At 38.4% G+C, this 22139-nt stretch overlaps 2 protein-coding genes across 4 annotated transcripts in view; one reads left to right on the top strand and one right to left on the bottom strand.

Annotated features, from left to right (window-relative positions):
- The window catches only part of NCAPG (non-SMC condensin I complex subunit G), a 32810-nt gene extending 22829 nt beyond the window's left edge, over positions 1-9981 (bottom strand). Inside the window, exons 1-6 of the mRNA XM_003773355.4 lie at positions 8941-9981; positions 6283-6486; positions 5510-5738; positions 3705-3850; positions 3294-3378; positions 7-199 (exon numbers count right to left, since the gene is read on the bottom strand). Coding sequence (XP_003773403.1) covers positions 7-199; positions 3294-3378; positions 3705-3850; positions 5510-5738; positions 6283-6486; positions 8941-9051 — 968 coding nt within the window. The 5' untranslated portion in view covers positions 9052-9981. The remainder of the gene's footprint in view (positions 1-6; positions 200-3293; positions 3379-3704; positions 3851-5509; positions 5739-6282; positions 6487-8940) is intronic.
- Positions 9982-19616: 9635 nt separating this feature from the next.
- Positions 19617-22139, top strand: part of FAM184B (family with sequence similarity 184 member B) — a 77372-nt gene continuing 74849 nt past the window's right edge. For all 3 annotated transcript variants that reach the window (XM_031942960.1, XM_031942959.1, XM_031942961.1), the window contains exon 1: positions 19617-19754. In XM_031942960.1, coding sequence (XP_031798820.1) covers positions 19749-19754 — 6 coding nt within the window. In that variant the 5' untranslated portion in view covers positions 19617-19748. The remainder of the gene's footprint in view (positions 19755-22139) is intronic.

The raw sequence follows: 22139 nt of genomic DNA, 5'->3' as shown, positions 1-22139 counted from the left end.
GCTTACTTGCCGTCACTGCTTTTACAGACTTCCATCAGTTCACTGAGAGGAATCGTGGCAAACAAGGCCTTGAGGACAGAGTCAGCCACTTCGGGACAGTTTTCCACATCCAGGCGATGAAGGAACTCTAAGACATCTCCCTCAGTAAAATGTAGCCAAGCCTGAAGCAGTTTCTTCTGCATAACCTCTTTCACAGACTCTGCTCATACAGAAATTTAAGAACACCACATCAGCAATCTCCATCTGGCTCTTCTGAATAAAGATTAGTTAATTATCTTCTAAGTCCTGGATAGACAAAACTTCAGAACCCCTTCATTTTGCAAATAAGATAAATGGGACCCAGAACTTTCCTCAGACCACAGAATTAAATGTTAAACCTAGATATCAAGTCTCCTGGAATTTCTAATAAGAGTGATGGAGACCAAGAAAACAAATTAATAAAAAAAAGACAATCAAAATACAAGGAAGATGAATTCTATTTTTGGACCATTTTTATATACTCTAATCCTTAGCAATTTTATTGACTCCAAGTTCACTCTTCATTTTGCCATCAATGACCCCTGACCTCTTTCCCCACCTCCAGGTGTTTGGAGACTGCCTGCACCTCAATGCCAAGCTAACTGTCAAACCTCATCTCCATCCATTATCACTCCCTCCACACAGAGGAACAGGAGATCCTCGAGAGGAGAAGTGACTGTGTTTGTCTCTATGTCCCTAGTGCCCAGCACTAGGCAGGCAGAAACAAGGTCTGTGCACATTTAACAGATTAAGAAATTGCGACTCGGGATTTGAGGCTCAAGTGATTTGCCCAAAGTTACACAAAACAGTTACAAAGTTAGCTCAAACCTTGTACTTCTGACCAATCTACAACTTTCTTTTTTAAATTAAATTGTATTTTTTATTGGGATCTTATCAAAAATATGTAACAATAATATATGAATAATAAAAATATAATTTCATATAATTAAATCAGTAGCAGCAGAAAAAGTTTTCATGACTCCACGCCTAGTGCGCTCAATCTACTAAACCACTTAGAAATCTATAATAGGAAAGAAGGAACAAAAGAAGAAGAGAAGGGAGAAAGAGAGGGAGGGAGAGAGGAAGGAAGGAAGGAAACAGGGAGAGAAGAAAAAAGAGAAAAGGAGGAAGAAAACGTTTAGGAAACAAATTTTTGAAAATTCAGAGAGAAAATAAATATAAATGGCTTTCAAGTACTTTGGTATGAAAGACAAGAAAAATCTTAGATAACAGTTTAATGCTGATTTTTGCAGGACAAAGCAAACCTACACAAGTTTTCAGAGAAATGGAAGAAGCCCACAAAGAAGGAGATGATGTAGGCTTATTTTATTTTTTAATAGATCTTTTTTGATATTTTGTTTTTAGATCACCTAGATATTTATTTATATTATTGTCCCTTCTCCTCTCAAAGAACCATCTCATATATCAAAGATTTTTTTTTTTTTTGCTTTTTAAAAAGAACATTTTTTTTTAAAGCAAAATTCTTCTTTGGGGTCATGACTTTCTTCTTACTTTTACATTAACTTTCTACTGCTTTGAGGTAACTGTTCTACTTATCTTCTTGTAGTCACTGTTTATATTGTTTTCCTGGCTCTGTTCTCTCTGCATTAGAGTTCATGTAGTCTTTCTGTTTTCTTCACTTATTCTAATAGTCTATTTTTACAACATAGTGATATTACAAAACATTCTTATACGTTTCATTTAGTCATTGCCTTCATCAATAGACATCCTTTCTACTGCCAAATATTTACTATCAAAAAATGCTATTATAAAAATATTGGTGTATATAGGGTCATTTTTTTTTGGTCAATAATCTCTTTAGGGTAGATGACCAGCAGTGAAATCTTTTGGTCAAAGGGTGTAGATATTTTAAACATTTTTATCTACATAATTCCAAATTGCTTTCCAGAGCAGTTATACTGATTCACAGATGCCTCAATGATTCATTTGTGTGCCTGTAAATCTATTTTCTAAGAATTAGCTTCAATTTCCCAGCCACTAAAAATTCAAAAGAGTTATTTCCTCACAGCACAACTTCTTTATTAATTTAAGGATTAAATAAGTTAATTTTTTAATAAGATAAAAATCTGCATGGCAACTGACCAGATTAGATAGTCACTGTTAAGTCTAAAGGGAAGGAAACACCACTATGATGCTTCTCTGATAAAAACTTCTTTTAGGGAAAATATCATCATCTAATATGGTCTTTCAGTCTTTTCATATAGTTTGCTTATTCTTTAAGATACCTCCTCCTTTCACTACTTGGAAATTCTCACAAGTTTTCTGATAAAACCAAGTCAAGTAAAAATGGTATTCTTCTGAGCATGAAGAAGAGAGAAATTTTGAACTGCCTTAAGAAGCAAAGGACTATGTCTCCATGCCAGAAATATAGTAAACAAGAATGTAAATTTTAAATTTTACTCTTGGCTTTTGGGACTTTCAGGAAGACTAAGAAAATGAGTTTGAATAATACATGAGCAGCCAAAATACTAAGTAACATATTATTAACAGGAAAATATTAATGTTAAACTGGACAAAAAAATACTAGTCTGTTTCCCTTCTTCAATCTACTACTCTTATTTTTGAATTATCCTATTTGCATTTAAACCACTTGAGATCTGGTTTCCACATCTGAAAGAGCTGTGAGGAATAGTTTAAAATAGAAATTGGATTATAGATTATAGAGGTATGGAAAAATAGGGAATGCAGCCTTCAAGGAAACAACTTCCTTCCTGTCTTTGTTAAATTTGGTAAGACTGGGGAAATTTTTCATTACAGGAACTAAAGCTCAGTGAAATGAACAGAGAGGAAATCAAGAATGGGGGAAAGAGTGAGGAAAACTTCCTAAGGGTAAAAATGTATTGTGTCTATTCTGTACTTGGTTTACTGTGACTACTTTTCCTATTTTCTCTTTAAATGCCATTTCTACCTTTTCTATAAACACATTCGGAGCTGTGATGTGTAAGTGTGGTAACTACCTCATGAAGTTCATAAAAGATAGTATAAAATATTTTTTAAAATTTAAAACAACACACAACTGACAATTATTATTATACACAAACGAATATGCTAGATGCAAAGGGAGATGTAAAATATACAAAGCATGACCTTATTTCTCCTGGTAACCTAATCCAAAAATGCCAGCAAATCTTCTAAACTTACACACATACACACACACACACACACACACATATATATATATATATATATATATATATATATATATACATTTATATATAAATACACACATATCTATATATACATATATACCTTACCTGATCTGTCATTAAGTCCTTGTTGAAGAAGCTTTACTCTCTGAGCTATGGACAAAGCTCTCATATGAACCTTTTCAGCTAAAACCTTAAAAAATACATGATAGACAACAGTTAAGTTCCATTAACTTGGAAACATTAAAAACCCTATATTTTTGTTTAATATAAAAATGGAATTATACAGCTTCTTTGTCCTAAAAGAAAAAATTAGCACACCATCTTTTATATAAAAGATGGTTACCAATTAAAAATGGCAAAATAATAGGCTTCTACAAAATATACTTCTTTTTTATGAACATCTAGGTGGGAAGATCCTCATTATATTGCTAAATAGTCTTTCAAATTAAATTAACACTTTAAGCAGGACTCTCATTTTTAAAGTATCCACGCATAAGACATTTAAATCTCATGTACCTGATATGCCAACTTCCTGACAGCCTCTTTCACATCTCTGGTGCGCCCAACAATCTTTGACAAAGTCTTTGCCGATGGAGCAATACAAGATAACACTGCACGCCTCACTTCCGAATTCGAATCATTCTCAAGTAAGGTATTATAAGCTTGAAAATAACCAGCCAAAAAAAAAATTTTAGCTGCTTTAAGGTTTTAATACTAGAGCAATCACTTTATTCATTCACGTGAAAACAATAAATAGAACTTAACAAAACTGCCAGTAGATCCTCACTGTCATGGATCCTCCTCCTCTGGGGAAGGAAGAAGGAACAGTGGAGACCTTTGTCACTTACAAACCACATTACTATAAGTCACTGCACTTAATTGAACCAGCTTTCTCATCTGGTTTGGGAATCATCATATTTGCATTAATTTTTTTTTTTTGTGTGATATCGCAAGATTGACACCACCATCAAGTGAGATGTTTATAAAGCACTTAATAAGCTGCAAAGAACAATACAGCAGGTAGTGTTATTTATTACAAGGGATAGGCAATAAAATTAAATTGATGCATTCAATGTGTAATTAATAGAAATTAACACCTAGAAATATTAGTTGAACATTCCTGAAAAACTAATTTTAGACTTGGATTCACTTTGTCAGTAAACCTTTATAATAAGCAGCTACCATGTACCAGCCAGAGTGCTAAGTGATGGGAATACCAAAGAGGGCAAAAACACAGTCTATGCTGTCAAGGTGTTCTCATTATAATGGAGGAGATAATAGGCAAATAACCGTTTAGGAGATAGGTGCATTGTAAATGAAAGGAAGATCCCAGTAGAAAGGAGCAGAAAAGGCTTCTTGAAGAAGTGAGAATAACAAAGAATGACAAGAGAGGAAAGAGGTATGTTGAAGAAAATGTTTCCATATTACTTAAAATAAAAGCCACACTAAGTACCCAATGAAACATTGCCATGTTCAATATTTTACATTCAAATTTAATTTCTATGCATCACTAGAGGCCAACACATATATATTACAGGCACTCACTGAGAGTCTGTTACATCACCCTAATTGAAATAAATAATTATAAATCAGTTCAAATCACATTTAAAATTATATTTTAAATGAACAAAAATCAAAATCCCTTGTTATAAGGCATTCTAGAAGAGGGAATATAAAAACAAAAGACGTCAAAATAAAACTGTTTTTCTGAGAAATAGCAAAGATTAAAAAAATATTCAATAATAACCTTTAGAAGCACCATTAAGTCAACAGTGAACTAGATGTCGCATTTTTTCCAGCAGATTTCCTGAGTCAGCATAAAGGATCAAGCATAAACACTAGTCACAGTTCAGATTACAAGTCTATGATCACCTTGAGCTGCAGAAACCATTGAGTCTAGACCAACGCTCAACATAAAGACAAAGAAACTGAGACCCAGTGAGGGTAAGTCTTGACTTGAGAAAAGCTGGAGAGACAATAATAAATGGCATAGCTAGAATTCAAACTCAAATCCTTTGGCTTCAAAAAGCTGAAAAGTTATTCTAAGAATACAAGGAACCATTTAGAGGGAGTTTGGATAAATCCATCTATATTTTAGGCCCCCTTTTAAAGGACTGTTCTGAAAAGTTCTCAAAAATGTCTCAACATTGCTATCTGAGGGGAAAAAACTACTTTTGTTCCTACATTTCAAGCATTTTACACATATTAGAATAAACCATCATTTGAAAAGCTTCTATGACAGCAATTAACTTTAAAAATCCAATTACTGATAAGCAAATAAACCCAGTGAACTTGGAAATGAATTATGATGTTGCACATACCATTAATTACAGGACAGTCGTCATCCTTGGGATCCTGAAGTCTGGCAAGAGCCAGAACTGCCTGAATCCTCACATTTGGAATCTTATCTTTTGCTCTAATAAGCATGGCTTCATTAATTTTATCAAACAAATCATCATCGATCTGGGCATTTTCCGGCATATTTCCCAAAAGTTTATTTATAAGATGGCACACTCTAAATCTAACAGCATTGCTATTTGCTTCATGAGACTGAGACAAAAACAAATCAAGAATTAATCATAGGATATATTATAGAAGTTTCATTTCAATACATTTTTCTCCATAATATGTACACAAATACATTCCAGTTTCAAAAGTTTATATTTCTTAATTTCTGAAATGTATAAGACATTTTATATTGTAAAATATAAAAGCTTTAACTATCTCATCTGTATGCCCTCATATATTCTTTAAACCTCATTTAAAGAAAATTACCCTTAAAAGTGATTCTTCAACATAATTTTCATAGCAAAAATATACTTGTTTAAGCCATATTTATATTTAATAGAATATTAGTTTTCTCATCAAAAATATACTGAACTTATCAAATCTTTATCTTAAATGGTCATATTGTTAATATGCTACAGAGCTGATTTTAAGTTTTAGAAAACTAATAGAATATTCTCCCACTTACATATATTTTCTAAATGACATTTTATTTTCTAAATGGTACATGTTTAAAGGCCCCACTATTTCAGCAAACGTTCTTAGTAAGCAAATTCCTAAGACATCTGAAGAATGAATCAGATAATACCTCTAGGAGAAAAGTAAACAAATAACTTAAAAGAGAACTCTCTTCCTCTTCTTCATCATCTTCTTTTTCTGGTTGGTGAAATGAAGTAACAAATTTAGCTGCAAAATCTATTACTCTCTCCACAGCAGGTTCCCGCTTATAGATCACCATAGCATATTTAAGATAGTGAATGAATTCTTTAAAAAAAATTGTTTTATCTTCTACCTGAAAGAGAAAATAAGCCCCTCTTAAATATACTGACAGTTATTTATTCGCAGAATTACAGTAAGCCTGACAATTACCATTTAAACAAATTTAAACCTTTTTTTCCCCTAAATGAAATATTAGCAATTACCAATCACCATCTTACTCCAAGGTAACTTTCTATTAGACTAACAATAAGAACTCATATTCTATAGGGTTCTAAGGCTTACAATATTCTTTCCATAAATAATTCTGCATCCATCCCAACAATCACCCAATAAGATAAAAAATATAAATATATATTAATTATATATAATTAAAATAAATATAAACATAAAATAAATAATAACCATCCAATAAAAAAATTTAAACCCAGGTTTTAGAAGCAATATCTCAAAGAGTTGGCACTTGGCCCATGAAATTTCAACTTTTTATCAAAAAGGATACTGATTATTGCTCCCATGGACGAGTTCACTGCATCAAAAAAGTATGGATTTTCACTGTATACCCCACTCTGTACTCTACTGTATACAAGTACTCTGGTACTTAATGATTCCTGTTTGGTTGGTTGTGATCCTTTTAAATATCCCTGAATCTATCCAGGGAATAATGTACTTTTCGGGAAAGTACCCAATAGAGAAGCTATACTCCTTTATGAGGAACACAAAGACAACCCCACCTGATCAAAATTATTTTCCATGATGCCACTTGCCAGCCATATCCATTTAGCCTCACGAGGTAGTGTAGTACAATGGAACCTTATCTGGGGTGTTTGGGTCTCAGCCACAATACTTACTGCATTGGCAAAATCACAATCTCTCTATAACAAAATTATCTAATCTCTGAAAATCAGACTTACTCCACCTCACTGAGTTAGGATGAAAGCATCTGGTAAAGCAATTTGTATATGATGTCTTGACCTGAAATGCCATAAATTGGCAAACTAATAATGTTACTGCCTGGGGGAGTAGGTTGGGGGCTGAGAAGTAAAGGGACTTGTGAGGACCACAAAGCTTCTATGTGTCAGAAGGCAGACTGAAACCCAAGCCCTAATAATGCTGGGAGGCTCTCAATGGCATTACAGAACTCTAAGCTATCCTTTCCTATCAAAATCATCTGCCATTGAGACTTAGATGCACCGAGGCTAAGTGAAATGAGAACCAAGACAACACTGTGCACAGCAACAAGATTATGTGATGACAGACTGTGGTGGACGTGGCTGTTTTCACCAAGGAGATGATTCAGGCCAGTTCCAATGGTCTTGTGATGGAGAGAGCCAGCTGCACCCAGAGACCCAGGACTGTGGGGACATAGTATTTTCACCTTATCTTTTGTTGTTTTCTTCTGTTTTTTCCTTCATCATTTTTTTCCCTTTTTGATCTGATTTTTCACGGGCAGCATGATAAATGTGTAGAAGTACTGCACATGTTTAACCTATATTACTTGCTGTCTGGGGGGGGGGGGGGGGGGGGAGTGAAAAAAATGTGGAATGCAGGATTTTGCAAGGAGGAATGGTGAAAACGGGCTTTGCCTGTATTTTGAAAAATAAAACAGCTATGACCATAAAAAATAAATAAAAAACCTTTTCCATTCAGATACTCACTATTGGATTATCATCCATCCCTTCCCATATCCACACGCCATTCTAATAATAGTAGAGAAGCACAGCTGTAGAACTGGAAGAACCCTCGGAGGCCCAAGGCCCTCCTCTGGAAGTCTCACCTGTGAATCATCCTCTCAGGAGATCCCCAAAGAAAACCTACCAACAACTGAGGCAACGTGATGCGGCCCAAAACACTAGACCGAGAATCAAGAGAGCCAGGTTTTGCCATACAGAAAACCGGCTGAATAAATGCACATCTTCAGATCCAGAGCTGCGGGGATTTGGGGGGACGCAGAACCCGAGCTCCCCCCATTTTACGGAGGAAACGGAGGCCAGCCTTTACCCCTCCGCATCCTTCCTGCTCTAAGCTGGCGAAACGAAGCCCTGACAAGTTACAACCCAAAGCACCCGAGTTGAAATTGTGCTCCCGGGCGCATTTTGTTCATTGTTTTGACTCTGTCTTTCAAGGCGAAACCACCCCGGAGCCCCGCGAGTTAAACGAAGTTGGAATTAACAAGGACCAGTGAAAGTGACAACGCTGACGGCGGGCCCGGGAGCTTCCCCAGGCAAGGTCTCAGCCAGGAAAGAGAAAGGCGCCCGGCGCACCCACACTTACACAGGCCTCCCACACCCGCCCCGGTAGTGTACCCCACCGCACACCTGCTCACTACACATACATGCACCGCCCCCACACACAATCTTTTCCCACCCCTTCCCAAGAGGGCCCCCCACGGGACCCCGCGCTCGCTCCCCGGCGCCCCCTCGTGTCCGGACCTCAGTCCCCGCGCTCGCTCCCCGGCGCCGCCTGCTGTCCGGGCCGCAGCCGCGCTCCCGGCGCCCCCTCCGGTCCAAGCCTAGGGCCCCGCGCTTACCGTGCCGTAAGTCCGGTTCAAGGCGGCCGCCAGCTTGGCGTGGTTCTGATGCGGCAGCTGGGCCAGCTGAAAGGCCTCCTTAATCTGCAGTAACTTCTTCTCAGCCCCCATGGCGGCGGCCTCACTTCCCGACTCCCGTCCTCTCCGCTCGTTTCGGGACCACACACTCACACTCCCTCACCCGGTCGGGGAAGCGCCAAGCCGCTGCTCCCGCCACGCCCCAAACTCCAAATTTCAAATTCTTCCCGCACTCGAACCAAATCTCGCGAGAAAAGTGCCGGGCGGGAGAAGGACCGGAGCGGATCCCGGAGCATGCGTAGAGGCTTTCGCGCATGCTCAGTCGTTTCTCTAGCTGATGTTTCTATGGGAACCAACTTCTACCCGAAAAAGACGGAGGGGAAGGAGGTGGGCCCAGAGTGGGCGTCGACCCCGGAGGCAGCGAAAATCCCGACTCTCGCTGTTCCGGATAGCTGAGAATAGTGCCGTTGGGTCCGGAGAAGCCAGCGCCGGGCCGAACCTGCACGCAGCAGGCGCCTAATAAGTGCTTGTTAACTGACTGGCCCCGTGAGCCGAAGCTTCCTGAGGCTTTGGGAGGGGCCAGCCTGGAATCATAGCGACAATACCAACCATAACAAGGATGCAATTACACAGCCTGCCCGCTAGGCTCCGCCTCTGCTCCCAAGCCCCTTAGCTGAGAACGCTGAGGTCAGGAAATGTCTTAGGCAGCATTCTTCCTGGGGGCCGCCAGGCTGCTGCAACCCGAGCCCGGCGGGCAGCTCGTGCCCACCAGCCTCTCCCCGGGGTGCAGGCGCCCTCCGCGCTCCGCTAAGCCGCGGGCCTCACGGACCCGTCAGTCAGGCGTCATCCCGCCCCCAGGAAGGCAGGGAGACCCCTTACAAGCGTCTGAGGAGCTCCGGGAGGCCCGGGCTCAGGGAAGCCGTGACTCACACCGACCCCAAGCGAGAGGGGCGCGCTGGCCGCAATGGGACTCGTCCGCACGGACAGAAGGAACTAAATAGCTCCGCCTTCGAAAAGGGCTCCCGGAAAACAATCCCCAGAGACGGGCAGAGTCGCAAAGGATGCCGGAACTTCTGTGAAACAGCACCGCAAAAAAGATATGTTAGGAGTGTGAGGAGTCCCTGGGACACAAATGCGGCGGCTTTACACTTAAAAACAGGGGAGGGAAAATAGAGACTGATTTTTGTAACGAATATCAGAGCAAAAAGTTGAAATAGAATAGTCGGCGAGCAGATTGCAGCGGGAGATCACGGAGATAATAACCCTTGGGGGCCAGGTGGGGTTTATAGGCTGCTTTGCTATCAATGCCTGCAGAGGAGTTTCCCCCGAGGGAGCCCCCCACACCAATGAAATCACAGATCTCCTTGCCAGCTCAAAGGAAGAGTGTCTTTTTAATTAAACTGAGGCGCACGCTTAAATTTTGCTTTTAAATCAATTAATCAGAATTAAACCTTTATTTTTCTAAAACTATTAAATAAACATTGAAATAATCTCAAAATTAAAATCAGATTTGGTTATATGAATTCAATAATTCAGCACTAAGGACTGCCCCAAAGGTGAGGCAGCAAGGTGAAGGAACCTGGTGGAATACTTAGGAAGGCAGAGGGCTTGATGTTTTTTATAAGTTGCTAGTAGCCATGCTTAAATTACTTGATCTGCTCATAAGCTTCCTTGTCTATAAAAAGGAAGGGAAGAAGATTTTTGAACCCCACAAAAGCATTATCTTTAATTTGTTTCACATGGTTTTCATGGCTCTTTCACACATACACATATCCATCCAAAGGATTTAACACACACATATATATATATCTATGGAACTTTGTTAGTGTGAAGAAAGATAAAGTGAACAGTGCAGCAGAAAGAACAGTAGACCAGCTTCAAGTCCTAGCTGTGCCGCTGGATCCTTAGCCAAGTCACCAAACTGTCCTGGTGATCCTTTTGTGAAATTCTATGGTATTAGAGCTCTCAAGAAAATTAACTTTATATCCCTGGGGAAGTCAATACCCTCTGGGCCTTTCCCTCTTCTGTACTATGAAAAAGTGGACTTAATGACCTCTGGGGTCACTTCCAGCTTTACAGGATCTTTACTAGGTGATCTCTTTTGCCTTTCAATTCTGATAATCCATGGGTCTATCACCAGACGAGTTCTTTCCACTTCCAGCATTCACAAACGTAGTAGTGTTCTAATTGGGCTGGAACCACAAGTTCGAGTATGTTGAACTCACAGAACTGAAGCATGGGAAAGCTGGGAGGGCCTTAGCTAGTCCTTATGGCCAGCCCATTCACTAAGGAATCTCCAGTATAATCGATCTCTGCCAGAAAGCCTTCGAGGGAGACCACCAGCCTCCCCCAAGCCCATTCCACTTTGGACAGTGCTAATCGTTAGCAGCTTCTCCCAATGGCATCACCTAGTTGACTCCTTCACAATTCCCACCAGTTGCTGCTGGGTTTTCCCTCGGGGGTCACAGTAGGACAGGATTGCCTGCCCCATGCCCCTCCTCCCCTCTGATGTCATGGACTATGTCATCCTGCTTGTCCTCTGAACATTTCTTTGTCTTGTCAACTTTCTTCTAGACTTCAGGTGAGCTCCAAAATATATTTGGAGAAACAAAACTTATTACACAAGAAAAAAATGAGGGCAAAATGCAGTGAAAGGAGCACCTCATTTCTTTTAACATAAAATAACATTTTTGGCTGCTGTCTCATACTACCGAAATACTGAGCTTGTCCACTAAAATCCCAGATGATTCCTCAGCAATGAGATCAACCAAATCATTTCTAATGGAGCAGTAATGAACTGAACTAGCTACACCCAGAGAAAGAACTCTGGGAGATGACTAAAAACCATTACATTGAATTCCCAATCCCTATATTTATGCCCACCTGCATTTTTGATTTCCTTCACAAGCTAATTGTACAATATTTCAGAGTCCGATTCTTTTTGTACAGTAAAATAACGTTTTGGTCAGGTATACTTATTGTGTATCTAATTTATATTTTAATATATTTAACATCTACTGGTCATCCTGCCATCTAGGGGAGGGGGTGGGGGGGTAAGAGGTGAAAAATTGGAACAAGAGGTTTGGCAATTGTTAATGCTGTAAAGTTTCCCATGTATATATCCTGTAAATAAAAGGCTATTAAATTAAAAAAAAAAAAAAGTAAACATTCACAGAGACATAAAAATAGAACAAAGAACATATGCTCCCTTCGACCAATAAAACTGTATCACTTCTTTTTTTTTTTTTATACACAATAAGTATACATGACCAAAACATTATTTTGCTGTACAAAAAGAATCAGACTCTGAATTATTGTACAATTAGCTTGTGAAGGAAATCAAAAATGCAGGTGTGCATAAATATAGGGATTGGGAATTCAATGTGATGGTTTTTAGTCATCTCCCAGAGTTCTTTTTCTGGGTATAGCTAGTTCAGTTCATTACTGCTCCATTAGAAATGATTTGGTTGATCTCGTTGCTGAGGATGGCCTGATCCATCAGAACTGGTCATCATCTAGTATTGTTGTTGAAGTATATAATGATCTCCTGGTCCTGCTCATTTCACTCAGCATCAGTTCGTGTAAGTCTCTCCAGGCCTTTCTGAAATCATCCTGTTGGTCATTTCTTACAGAACAGTAATATTCCATAATATTCATATACCACAATTTATTCAGCCATTCTCCAACTGATGGACATCCATTCAGTTTCCAGTTTCTAGCCACTACAAAAAGGGCTGCCACAAACATTCGTGCACATACAGGTCCCTTTCCCTTCTTTATAATCTCTTTGGGATATAATCCCAGTAGTAACACTGCTGGATCAAAGGGTATGCACAGTTTGATAACTTTTTGAGCATAGTTCCAAACTACTCTCCAAAATGGTTGGATTCGTTCACAACTCCACCAACAATGCATCAATGTCCCAGTTTTCCCGCATCCCCTCCAACAATCATCATTATTTTTTCCTGTCATCTTAGCCAATCTGACAGGTGTGTAGTGGTATCTTAGAGTTGTCTTAATTTGCATTTCTCTGATTAATAATGACTTGGAGCATCTTTTCATATGACTAGAAATAGTTTCAATTTCTTCATCTGAGAATTGTCTGTTCATATCCTTTGACCATTTTTCAATTGGAGAATGGCTTGATTTTTTATAAATTAGAGTTAATTCTCTATATATTTTGGAAATGAGGCCTTTATCAGAACCTTTGACTGTAAAAATATTTTCCCAGTTTATTGCTTCCCTTCTAATCTTGTCTGCATTAGTTTTGTTTGTACAAAAACTTTTCAGTTTGGTATAATCGAAATTTTCTATTTTGTGATCAGTAATGATCTCTAGTTCTGCTTTGGTCATAAAGACCTTCCCCTTCCACAGGTCTGAGAGGTAAACTATCCTATGTTCCTCTAATTTATTAATAATTTCATTCTTTATGCCTAGGTCATGAACCCATTTTGACCTTATCTTGGTGTACGGCGTTAAGTATGGATCAATGCCTAGTTTCTGCCATATTAGTTTCCAATTTTCCCAGCAATTTTTATCAAACAGTAAGTTCTTATCCCAAAAGCTGGGATCTTTGGGTTTGTCAAAGACTAGGTTGCTATATTTGTTGACTGTTTTATCCCTTGAACCTAATCTATTCCACTGATCAACTAATCTATTCCTTAGCCAATACCAAATAGTTTTGGTAACTGCTGCTCTATAATATAATTTTAGATCTGGTACAGCTAAGCCACCATCATTTGATTTTTTTTTCATTAATTCCCTTGAAATTCTTGACCTTTTGTTTTTCCATATGAACTTTGTTGTTATTTTTTCTAGGTCATTAAAATAGTTTTTTGGGAGTCTGATTGGTATAGCGCTAAATAAATAGATTAGTTTAGGTAATATTGTCATCTTTATTATATTTGCTCGCCCTATCCAAGAGCATTTAATATTTTTCCAATTGGTTAGATCAGACTTAATTTGTGTGAAAAGTGGTCTGTAATTTTGCTCATAAAGTTTCTGATTTTCCCTTGGCAGATAGATTCCTAAATATTTTATATTATCAGTAGTTACTTTAAATGGAATTTCTCTTTGTAACTCTGACTGTTGGATTTTGTTAGTGATATATAAGAATGCTGATGACTTATGTGGGTTTATTTTATAACCAGCAACTTTGCTAAAGTTGTGGATTATTTCTAATAACTTTTTAGCAGAATCTCTGGGGTTCTCTAAGTATACCATCATGTCATCGGCAAAGAGTGATAATTTGGCTTCCTCATTGCCTATTCTTATTCCTTTAATCTCTTTCTCAGCTCTTATTGCTATAGCTAGCGTTTCTAATACAATATTAAATAGTAACGGTGATAGTGGGCAACCTTGTTTCACTCCAGATCTTATTGGGAATGGTTGCAGTTTGTCTCCATTACATATGATGCTTACTGATGGTTTTAAATAGATGCTGCTGATTATTTTAAGGAAAAGTCCATTTATTCCTATACTCTCAAGTGTTTTTAATAGGAATGGATGTTGGATTTTATCAAATGCTTTTTCTGCATCTATTGAGATGATCATATGGTTTTTGTTAATTTGGTTATTAACATGGCCAATTATATTGATAGTTTTCCTAATATTGAACCAGCCCTGCATTCCTGGTATAAATCCTACTTGATCATAGTGTATTATCTTGGAGATGATTTTCTGTAGTCTTTTTGCTAATATCTTATTTAAGATTTTAGCATCAATATTCATTAGGGAGATTGGTCTATAATTTTCTTTCTCTGTTTTCAGCCTACCTGGTTTAGGTATCAGTACCATGTCTGTGTCATAGAAGGAATTTGGTAGGACTCCTTCATTCCCTATTTTATCAAATAATTTATATAGCATTGGGGCCAATTGTTCTTTAAATGTTTGGTAAAATTCACATGTAAATCCATCTGGTCCTGGGGATTTTTTCTTAGGGAGTTGTTTAATTGCCTGTTCTATTTCTTTTTCTGAAATGGGACTATTCAAGCAATTTACTTCCTCCTCTGTTAGTCTGGGAAGTCTATATTTTTGGAGGTAGTCATCCATTTCACTTAGGTTATCAAATTTATTGGCATAAAGTTGAGCAAAATAACTCCTTATTATTTCTCTAATTTCCTCTTCATTGGTGGAAAGTTCTCCCTTTTCATTTTTAAGACTACTAATTTCATTTTCCTCCCTCCTTTTTCTAATCAGATTTACCAAAGGCTTATCTATTTTATTGGCTTTTTCATAGAACCAACTCTTAGTTTTATTAATTAGTTCAATAGTTTTTTTACTTTCAATATTTTTAATTTCTCCTTTTAATTTTAGAATTTCCAATTTAGTATTTGATTGGGGGTTTTTAATTTGGTCTTTTTTTAGTTTTTTTAGTTGCAAGCCCAATTCATTAATCTTTTCTTTCTCTGTTTTATTCAAGTAAGCCTCTAAGGATATAAAATTCCCTCTTATTACCGCTTTGGCTGCATCCCACAAATTTTGGTATGATGTCTCATCATTGTCATTATCTTGAGTGAAATTATTAATTGTATCTATAATTTGCTGCTTCACCCAATCATTCTTTAAGATGAGATTGTTTAGTTTCCAATTACTTTTTGGTCTATTTCCCCCTAACTTTTTGTTGAATGTAGTTTTTATTGCATCATGATCTGAAAAGAAAGCATTTACTATTTCTGCTTTCTTGCATTTAATTTTGAGGTCTTTATGTCCTAATATATGGTCAATTTTTGAATAGGTTCCATGAACTGCTGAGAAGAAAGTATATTCCCTTCTATCTCCATTCAATTTTCTCCAAAGATCCAACATACCTAATTTTTCTAATATTCTATTTACTTCTTTAATTTCTTTCTTATTTGTTTTGTGGTTTGATTTGTCTAATTCTGAGAGTGCAAGGTTGAGATCTCCTACTATTACAGTTTTGTTGTCTATTTCTTCTTGCAACTCTCTTAACTTCTCCTTTAGGAAGTTGAGTGCCATACCACTTGGTGCATATATGTTTAATATTGATATTGCTTCGTTGTTTATGCTACCCTTTAGCAGGATGTAGTTTCCTTCCTTATCTCTTTTAATTAGATCAATTTTTACTTTTGCTTGATCTGAGATAAGGATGGCTACCCCTGCTTTTTTGACTTCACCTGAAGCATAATAGATTTTGCTCCAGCCTTTTACCTTTACTCTATATGTATCCCCCTGCTTTAAATGTGTTTCTTGTAAACAACATATTGTAGGGTTCTGACTTTTGATCCAGTCTGCTATCTGCCTCCTCTTTATGGGGGAGTTCATCCCATTCACATTTACGGTTAGAATTACTAAATCTGTATTTCCTGCCATCCTAATAACCCCAGATTGTGCTTTACTTATTCTTGCCTCCCCCAACCCTCTTTCCCCCTTTTAAACTTATGTACCCCTCTTGTATCACGATACTTATCCTCTTTATAATCCCTCCCTCCCCCCCTTTGAGTCTTTCCCCCTTCCTTCCCTTATTACTCTTTTTCTTTTCCCTTTTCCTCTCCCCCGTTTTTAATGAGGCGAGAGAGAATTTTCTCTAAAACAAATGTCAATTATTTTTTCTTTGAGCCAACTCTGATGAGAGTAAGATTCACACAATGTTCCTCCCCCTCTCTAAATTCCCTCAGATATGATAAGTTTCCTTAGCCTCTTTGTGGGATGTGGTTTCCCTCTTTTTATCCCTCCTTCCCACCTTATTCTGCCATCATCCCTTTTCCATATCTACTTCCCTTTTTTATGTTATATCAGTACAATCAAATTATACATGTATTCTTTTTGTATATCCACAACAGAAATACAATTCTCAAGAGTTATTTTTACCTTTTCTGCATCTCTTGAGTTCTATGGTTGGAGATCAAATTTTTTGTTTAGTTCTGGTTTTTTCTTCAGAAACAAATGGAATTCATTTGTTTCATTAAATGTCCATCTTCTTCCCTGGAAGAAAATGCTCAGCTTAGCTGGGTAGTTTATTCTTGGCTGCATCTCAAGTTCTTGTGCCTTTCGGAATATCATATTCCAGGCCCTTCTTTCCTTTAATGTAGAGGCAGCCAGATCTTGGGTGATCCTTATTGTGGCACCTCGGTATTTAAATGGTTTTTTTTTTGGCTGCTTGTAAAATTTTTTCCTTAATCTTATAGTTCTGAAATTTTGCCACAATATTCCTTGGGGTTTTTATTTTAGGGCTTCTTTCAGAAGGTGTTCGATGAATTTTTTCAATGCCTATTTTACCTTCTGATTCTATTACATCTGGGCAGTTCTCTTTGATGATTTCTTGTAAAATAGTATCTAGGCTCTTTTTTTCATCATAGTTTTCAGAAAGTCCAATAATCCTCAGATTATCTCTCCTAGATCTATTTTCTACTAGAAAAAAAAAATAAATAAATAAAACCCCAGATGATTGTGAGAAGAGCTGCTGCTTAGCCACGTCCTCCCCATATAATGTTCCATCAGAAGCAGAAGACCTGGCTTTTAAGTCCTGACTGCCAAAGACCATCTAGTCCTATCCATATCTGAACAATCATTCCCTCTAGAAACTATAACCTTTATTGAAAGACCAACTTGGGTAAGAGGGAACTTACCATCTTGTGTGTTAACGTACTCCACTCTAGTATAGCTTCAATTGTTAGAACATTTTTCTTTAAAGATAGATCTGCTCCTTCAGCTTTTACCAATTGCTCTTAAGCTTTCTTATGTCTACCAGAGCAAACTGAAAACCCTATTCACATGACAGCCTTTCAAATACTTGAAAACAGCTTTTTAAAATCTCTTCTCCAGTTGAAATGTTTCTAGTTCTATCAAATGATACTCATGGAATAAGATCTAAAGGCCCTTTTTCTTGATTACTTTCTGTTCCTTGAACTTCAGTTTGGCAATGTTTATTTAAAAATACACCCACAATTCCAGGACTCTAGAGATGATATGACCAGGACAGAGAAGAACAGCTCTCTCACTTGCTCCTTTCTAGACACTATGCTTCTCAATGCAGCGTAAGTTAGCTTTTTGGGTTACTTGAGAATCAGCGATGATTCTCATGGAGTCTTCTGTGTACAAAAACAGCTGGATTTTTTTTCGGAGAGCTAATTCCTAGCCAAGACTCTCTCATCTTGTAATTCTGAATTTGGTGGAGCAGGGAGAGTGGAGGAGGATTGCTCCCAAGTCTAAGACTTAACATTTGTCCCTGTTGTTTTTCATCTTACTAGATCCAACTCAGAGCTCTAACCTATCAAGATCTTTTCGCATCTTAATCATTTTCCCAATTGTTATTGAGAGGTTTGGTAATAGAATGAATGGATAGGACCCTGCACATGGAGTTGCTAAAGGAATTATTCACTTTATACGTTCTTTAACATGCAAGACACTTATTTCCTAACTTGATAGTGTGAAGCATGTGGCCACCAGAGGTCAGTCTCACCACAACTTTTGGTGACTGATCTTTAATAGTTTATTTTTTTTCTCCTTAAAAAAAGTTTTTGTGGTTTTGCTGTTTTTGTGAGAAAACAGAAGACCTTAGTCTTAAATTTAATTAACATTATTATTCTTGCACTCTTGATCCTAATATTTTGGGGAGGAAAAAGTAATCTCTCATATCCAAAGCTTTGTCCCATGCCTGAAATGAACCCTTTTCTTAGAGTCCTACATTTTAGAGTCCCTAGTATCCTTCAAAATTCACTTCAGATTTCATCTTCTACATGAAATCTTTCTGATCCCCTTAGTGATGAGTGCCTTACCCTCCCCAAATTACCTTGTATTTATTTTATGTGTATTTATTGATAATATGTAATATGTACATGATAATATGTAAATTTCCTGAAGGCAAGGACACATTTATTGATATTTTTGTATCATCTCAAGGGACTGGTACGATGCCTGGTACACTGTGAACATTTAATAGGTAGTTCCTGATTGATTTATTGATCTCATAATAAATCCTAGCAATTGGACACTCAGTTTTCATATCTTATTAGAAAAAAATTATTTTCTAGATTTCCAAATATATTTGGAGAAACAAAACTTATTATATAAGAAAAAATTAATATGTAAAGAATAAATGTGTGCTGCTATCTTTGAAATATTCATTTTTCTATAAATGTAAAGGTTCAACAGTATTCAATTGGGAATGACAAAAAATGTAGCTAATTAAATAGTGTTTAAAGTGAAATGTTAAAGTGATCTATATCAAAAAGTGTGTCAAAAATGCTAGGGAGAAACATAAAGTATAAACCACTCAGTGAATACAGGTTTCACTATATTACTTTTAGTTTTCTGACAGAGCAATGCAAAAAAAAAAAAAAAAAGCAGAGGAGAGGAGGAAAAGGAAAAGGAAAAGAAAAGAGAGAGAGGAGGAAAGGGAAAAGGAGGAAGAAGAGAGGAGACTTTTTAAATTACTATTTAGTTCATCACTGAAGACAAGATTAACAGCTAATCCTTCAGTGGGTAGGACTATTAAAAGTATAAAAGAATTTGAGTTAAGATAGAGAGAGCAGCTATAACTTTATAAAAGAAAATAAGTGATGTACATTATCTTCACAGAAAACTTATACGTTAACTTCGTGAACTAAACTTTAAGGTAGTTTCTATGAAGGGGATCTTTGCCTATTCAACCACTGATTTTAAAGTTTTATATTTTTTCCTTCCCATACCAGCTCAATCCCATTGAGAAAGCAAGAAAAACAAAACCTGTTACAAGCATGTATGGTCAAGCAAAATGAATTCCCTCAGGGGCCATGTCAAGAAATGTCTCAATTTGTACCGAGTCCATCCTCTGAATCCATCCTCTCTCCATGCAGGTAAGAAGTCTGTCTTCAGGAGAGCTCTAGAATTGTGGTTGGTTTTGGTGTTCATCACAGCTCCAAGTCTTTCAGAGTTGTTCATCTTTCCAAAATTGTCGCCTTTTGTATAAATGTCTCCTGGTTTTGCTCACTTTGCTTTGTATCAGGTCATTTGGGTCTTCCCCTGTTTCCCTGAAATCAGTCTTCATCATTTTTTATAAGACAGGACTAACCCATCATGTTATATTCCATAATTTGTTCTAGTACTGACTTTTTAATGGCTACCCCCTCAGTTGCCAATTCTTTGCAACCACACAAAGAGCTGCTATGATGTGCTTTTGTGCACGCAGGGCCTTTTCTTCTTTCTGATTTCTTTGGCAGCCGTGTCTCTGGTTCAAAGAGCAGGCGATTTAGTGACTTTTTGCACTTAATTCCCAGTTGCTCTCCAGAATGGCCAGTTCACAATCCCATCCCAAATTCATCACTGTTTTCCTCTGGCCTCTCCAGAGTTTGCCATTTTCTCTTCTTCCACCGAGTTGCTGAGCCTCTGGGTTCTACAATCTCTGACCTTATGGGTCGTCCTTGGATAACGTGCTTGTCCCTGTTTCATTGGCTGCTGCCAGCAGGAGCCGCAGCATTTTAAGTGCCGGCTTCAGACTGGGAGAACTGAGACCTGTGGGCCTCTGGACTCGATTCTTGCCTAGGATACGGCCTCCGGCCCGGGACCACTTTCTACCACAAGGCCCACTTCCCCTCATCAGGTTGTCCTGGATCTGTCACCTAAAACTCAGCTCTGGGTGAGCCCCTGTGCCCAGCCTGGGTCCTTTTTTGGTTTGTGGGCACTGGAAGGCTCCCTGCAGCAGGATTTGGGCTAGACCCGAACCCCACAGACCCCTCTGTCTACCTATGCCAAAGGGGATAGAAAAATGACTCCCAGGGACTTTTAGCTTGGATTTCCTGACTCGGACTCGATGCAGAATTGCCTGACTCCCTAAACCATATTGCATGTAATGGTAACACAGGCCACTCTGGTCTCCACTGCCTGGAAGGCCAGGTAGAGCAGTTTCACTCCTCCCTCAGGGATCTTTGCTTCTTTGAAGGGAATAGGAAGCTAGATTGCCTACAAATGGCTCGGCCCCCACCAGTGATGTTCCTCCACTGTAGGAGGGTCCTTCTACTACAGTTCTATTTAACCACTAACAGTGAGTTTAGCTTTGACACACTTTAAAATCACACTCATACAAACTTGCTCTTTCAATGTGGGGAGGACATACTATTTCTCCCCTTTTTCCTTTCTCCCCTTTGACCTCCTCAGTCTGGGTTTGGCTCAGTTCCCATAGAGGAAGGGACCAGTTCCAAGCACAAAACGCCTCTCCAACCCAAGTCCCAGGCACCCTGGTGGCTTCTCAGCGCTTCCATGCTGGGTTGGCCGACAAGCTCCAAGATCCCTGACTCTGGAACTCCTCCACCCTCAGACACTCCTGTTGGGCATCTGTACCAGGGGACCAACAGCCTGGAACAGAAACACCCTTCCCCCCATGTCTTAGAGATAGGCTAAAAGAAAAGGGAGCAGAGGAAGAAAAGATCATTCCCCCCTCCTTCCAGTTCAGTTCATGGGCAACTTGGTCCCTTCACTCTCTGAATGAAGCAGGACAGAAAGCGGGGAGAAGGGGCGATGGTATCCATCTTGCTAGTGGATGCGGACAGCCCATTACCCAAGTGATGGGGGCATCCTGGGCAAGCTTCAAAAGCCCTTGAGGGGGCCCAGGTGAGCTGGGCACACCCAGCCAAGCCCAACATTCACTTTTTCTACCCTGTTTTTAGGAACTGTCCGATTTGTCTCTAGCATGTTGCCAAGTGCTTTGCTACTGGTTGGGAACTTGCATTTCCATAGCTATTACCTAAGAAGAAAGTGCTTGTGTCTTAGTTTACCCTGTTGCACATGGTCTCAAAGGGGAAAAATAAATTCTTTTAAAGGTATATTTCCTGTTTACAATGTTAGAATCTATTGACAGATCATTGGTAGAAAGAGACATTAATAGCTTTAAAGAGGAGGCATAATTTTTAAAAGGAAAAAAGATACTCTATAAAAACCATATTTAAATGGGATTGTATGAGAATCAAAAGACCTGGGGTCTAGTTCATTTCATCATTTATTTTGGCTGATCTGGGGCAAATCACTTTGCCTCTCTGAAACTATTTTCCTCATCTGTAAATGGGAACATCACTTGTACTATTTGTCTCATAGGTGGTTGTTGTTATTTGTCCCTTGCTGCCATCAGGGTGGGGATGCCATGACTGGGCAAGTGAATTGGATTTGAGGGAGGGAGGGCTGTGCAAGGTCACCGATCTCACTCTCTCCTCCAGAGCCAACTGTGCCCAGTGGCCAGACAGGGCTCAGGA

The sequence above is a fragment of the Sarcophilus harrisii genome, chromosome 6 (assembly GCF_902635505.1).
Source record: "Sarcophilus harrisii chromosome 6, mSarHar1.11, whole genome shotgun sequence".
In the NCBI taxonomy this organism is placed as follows: Eukaryota; Metazoa; Chordata; class Mammalia; order Dasyuromorphia; family Dasyuridae; genus Sarcophilus; species Sarcophilus harrisii.
This window is presented reverse-complemented; position numbering and strand designations above follow the sequence as displayed.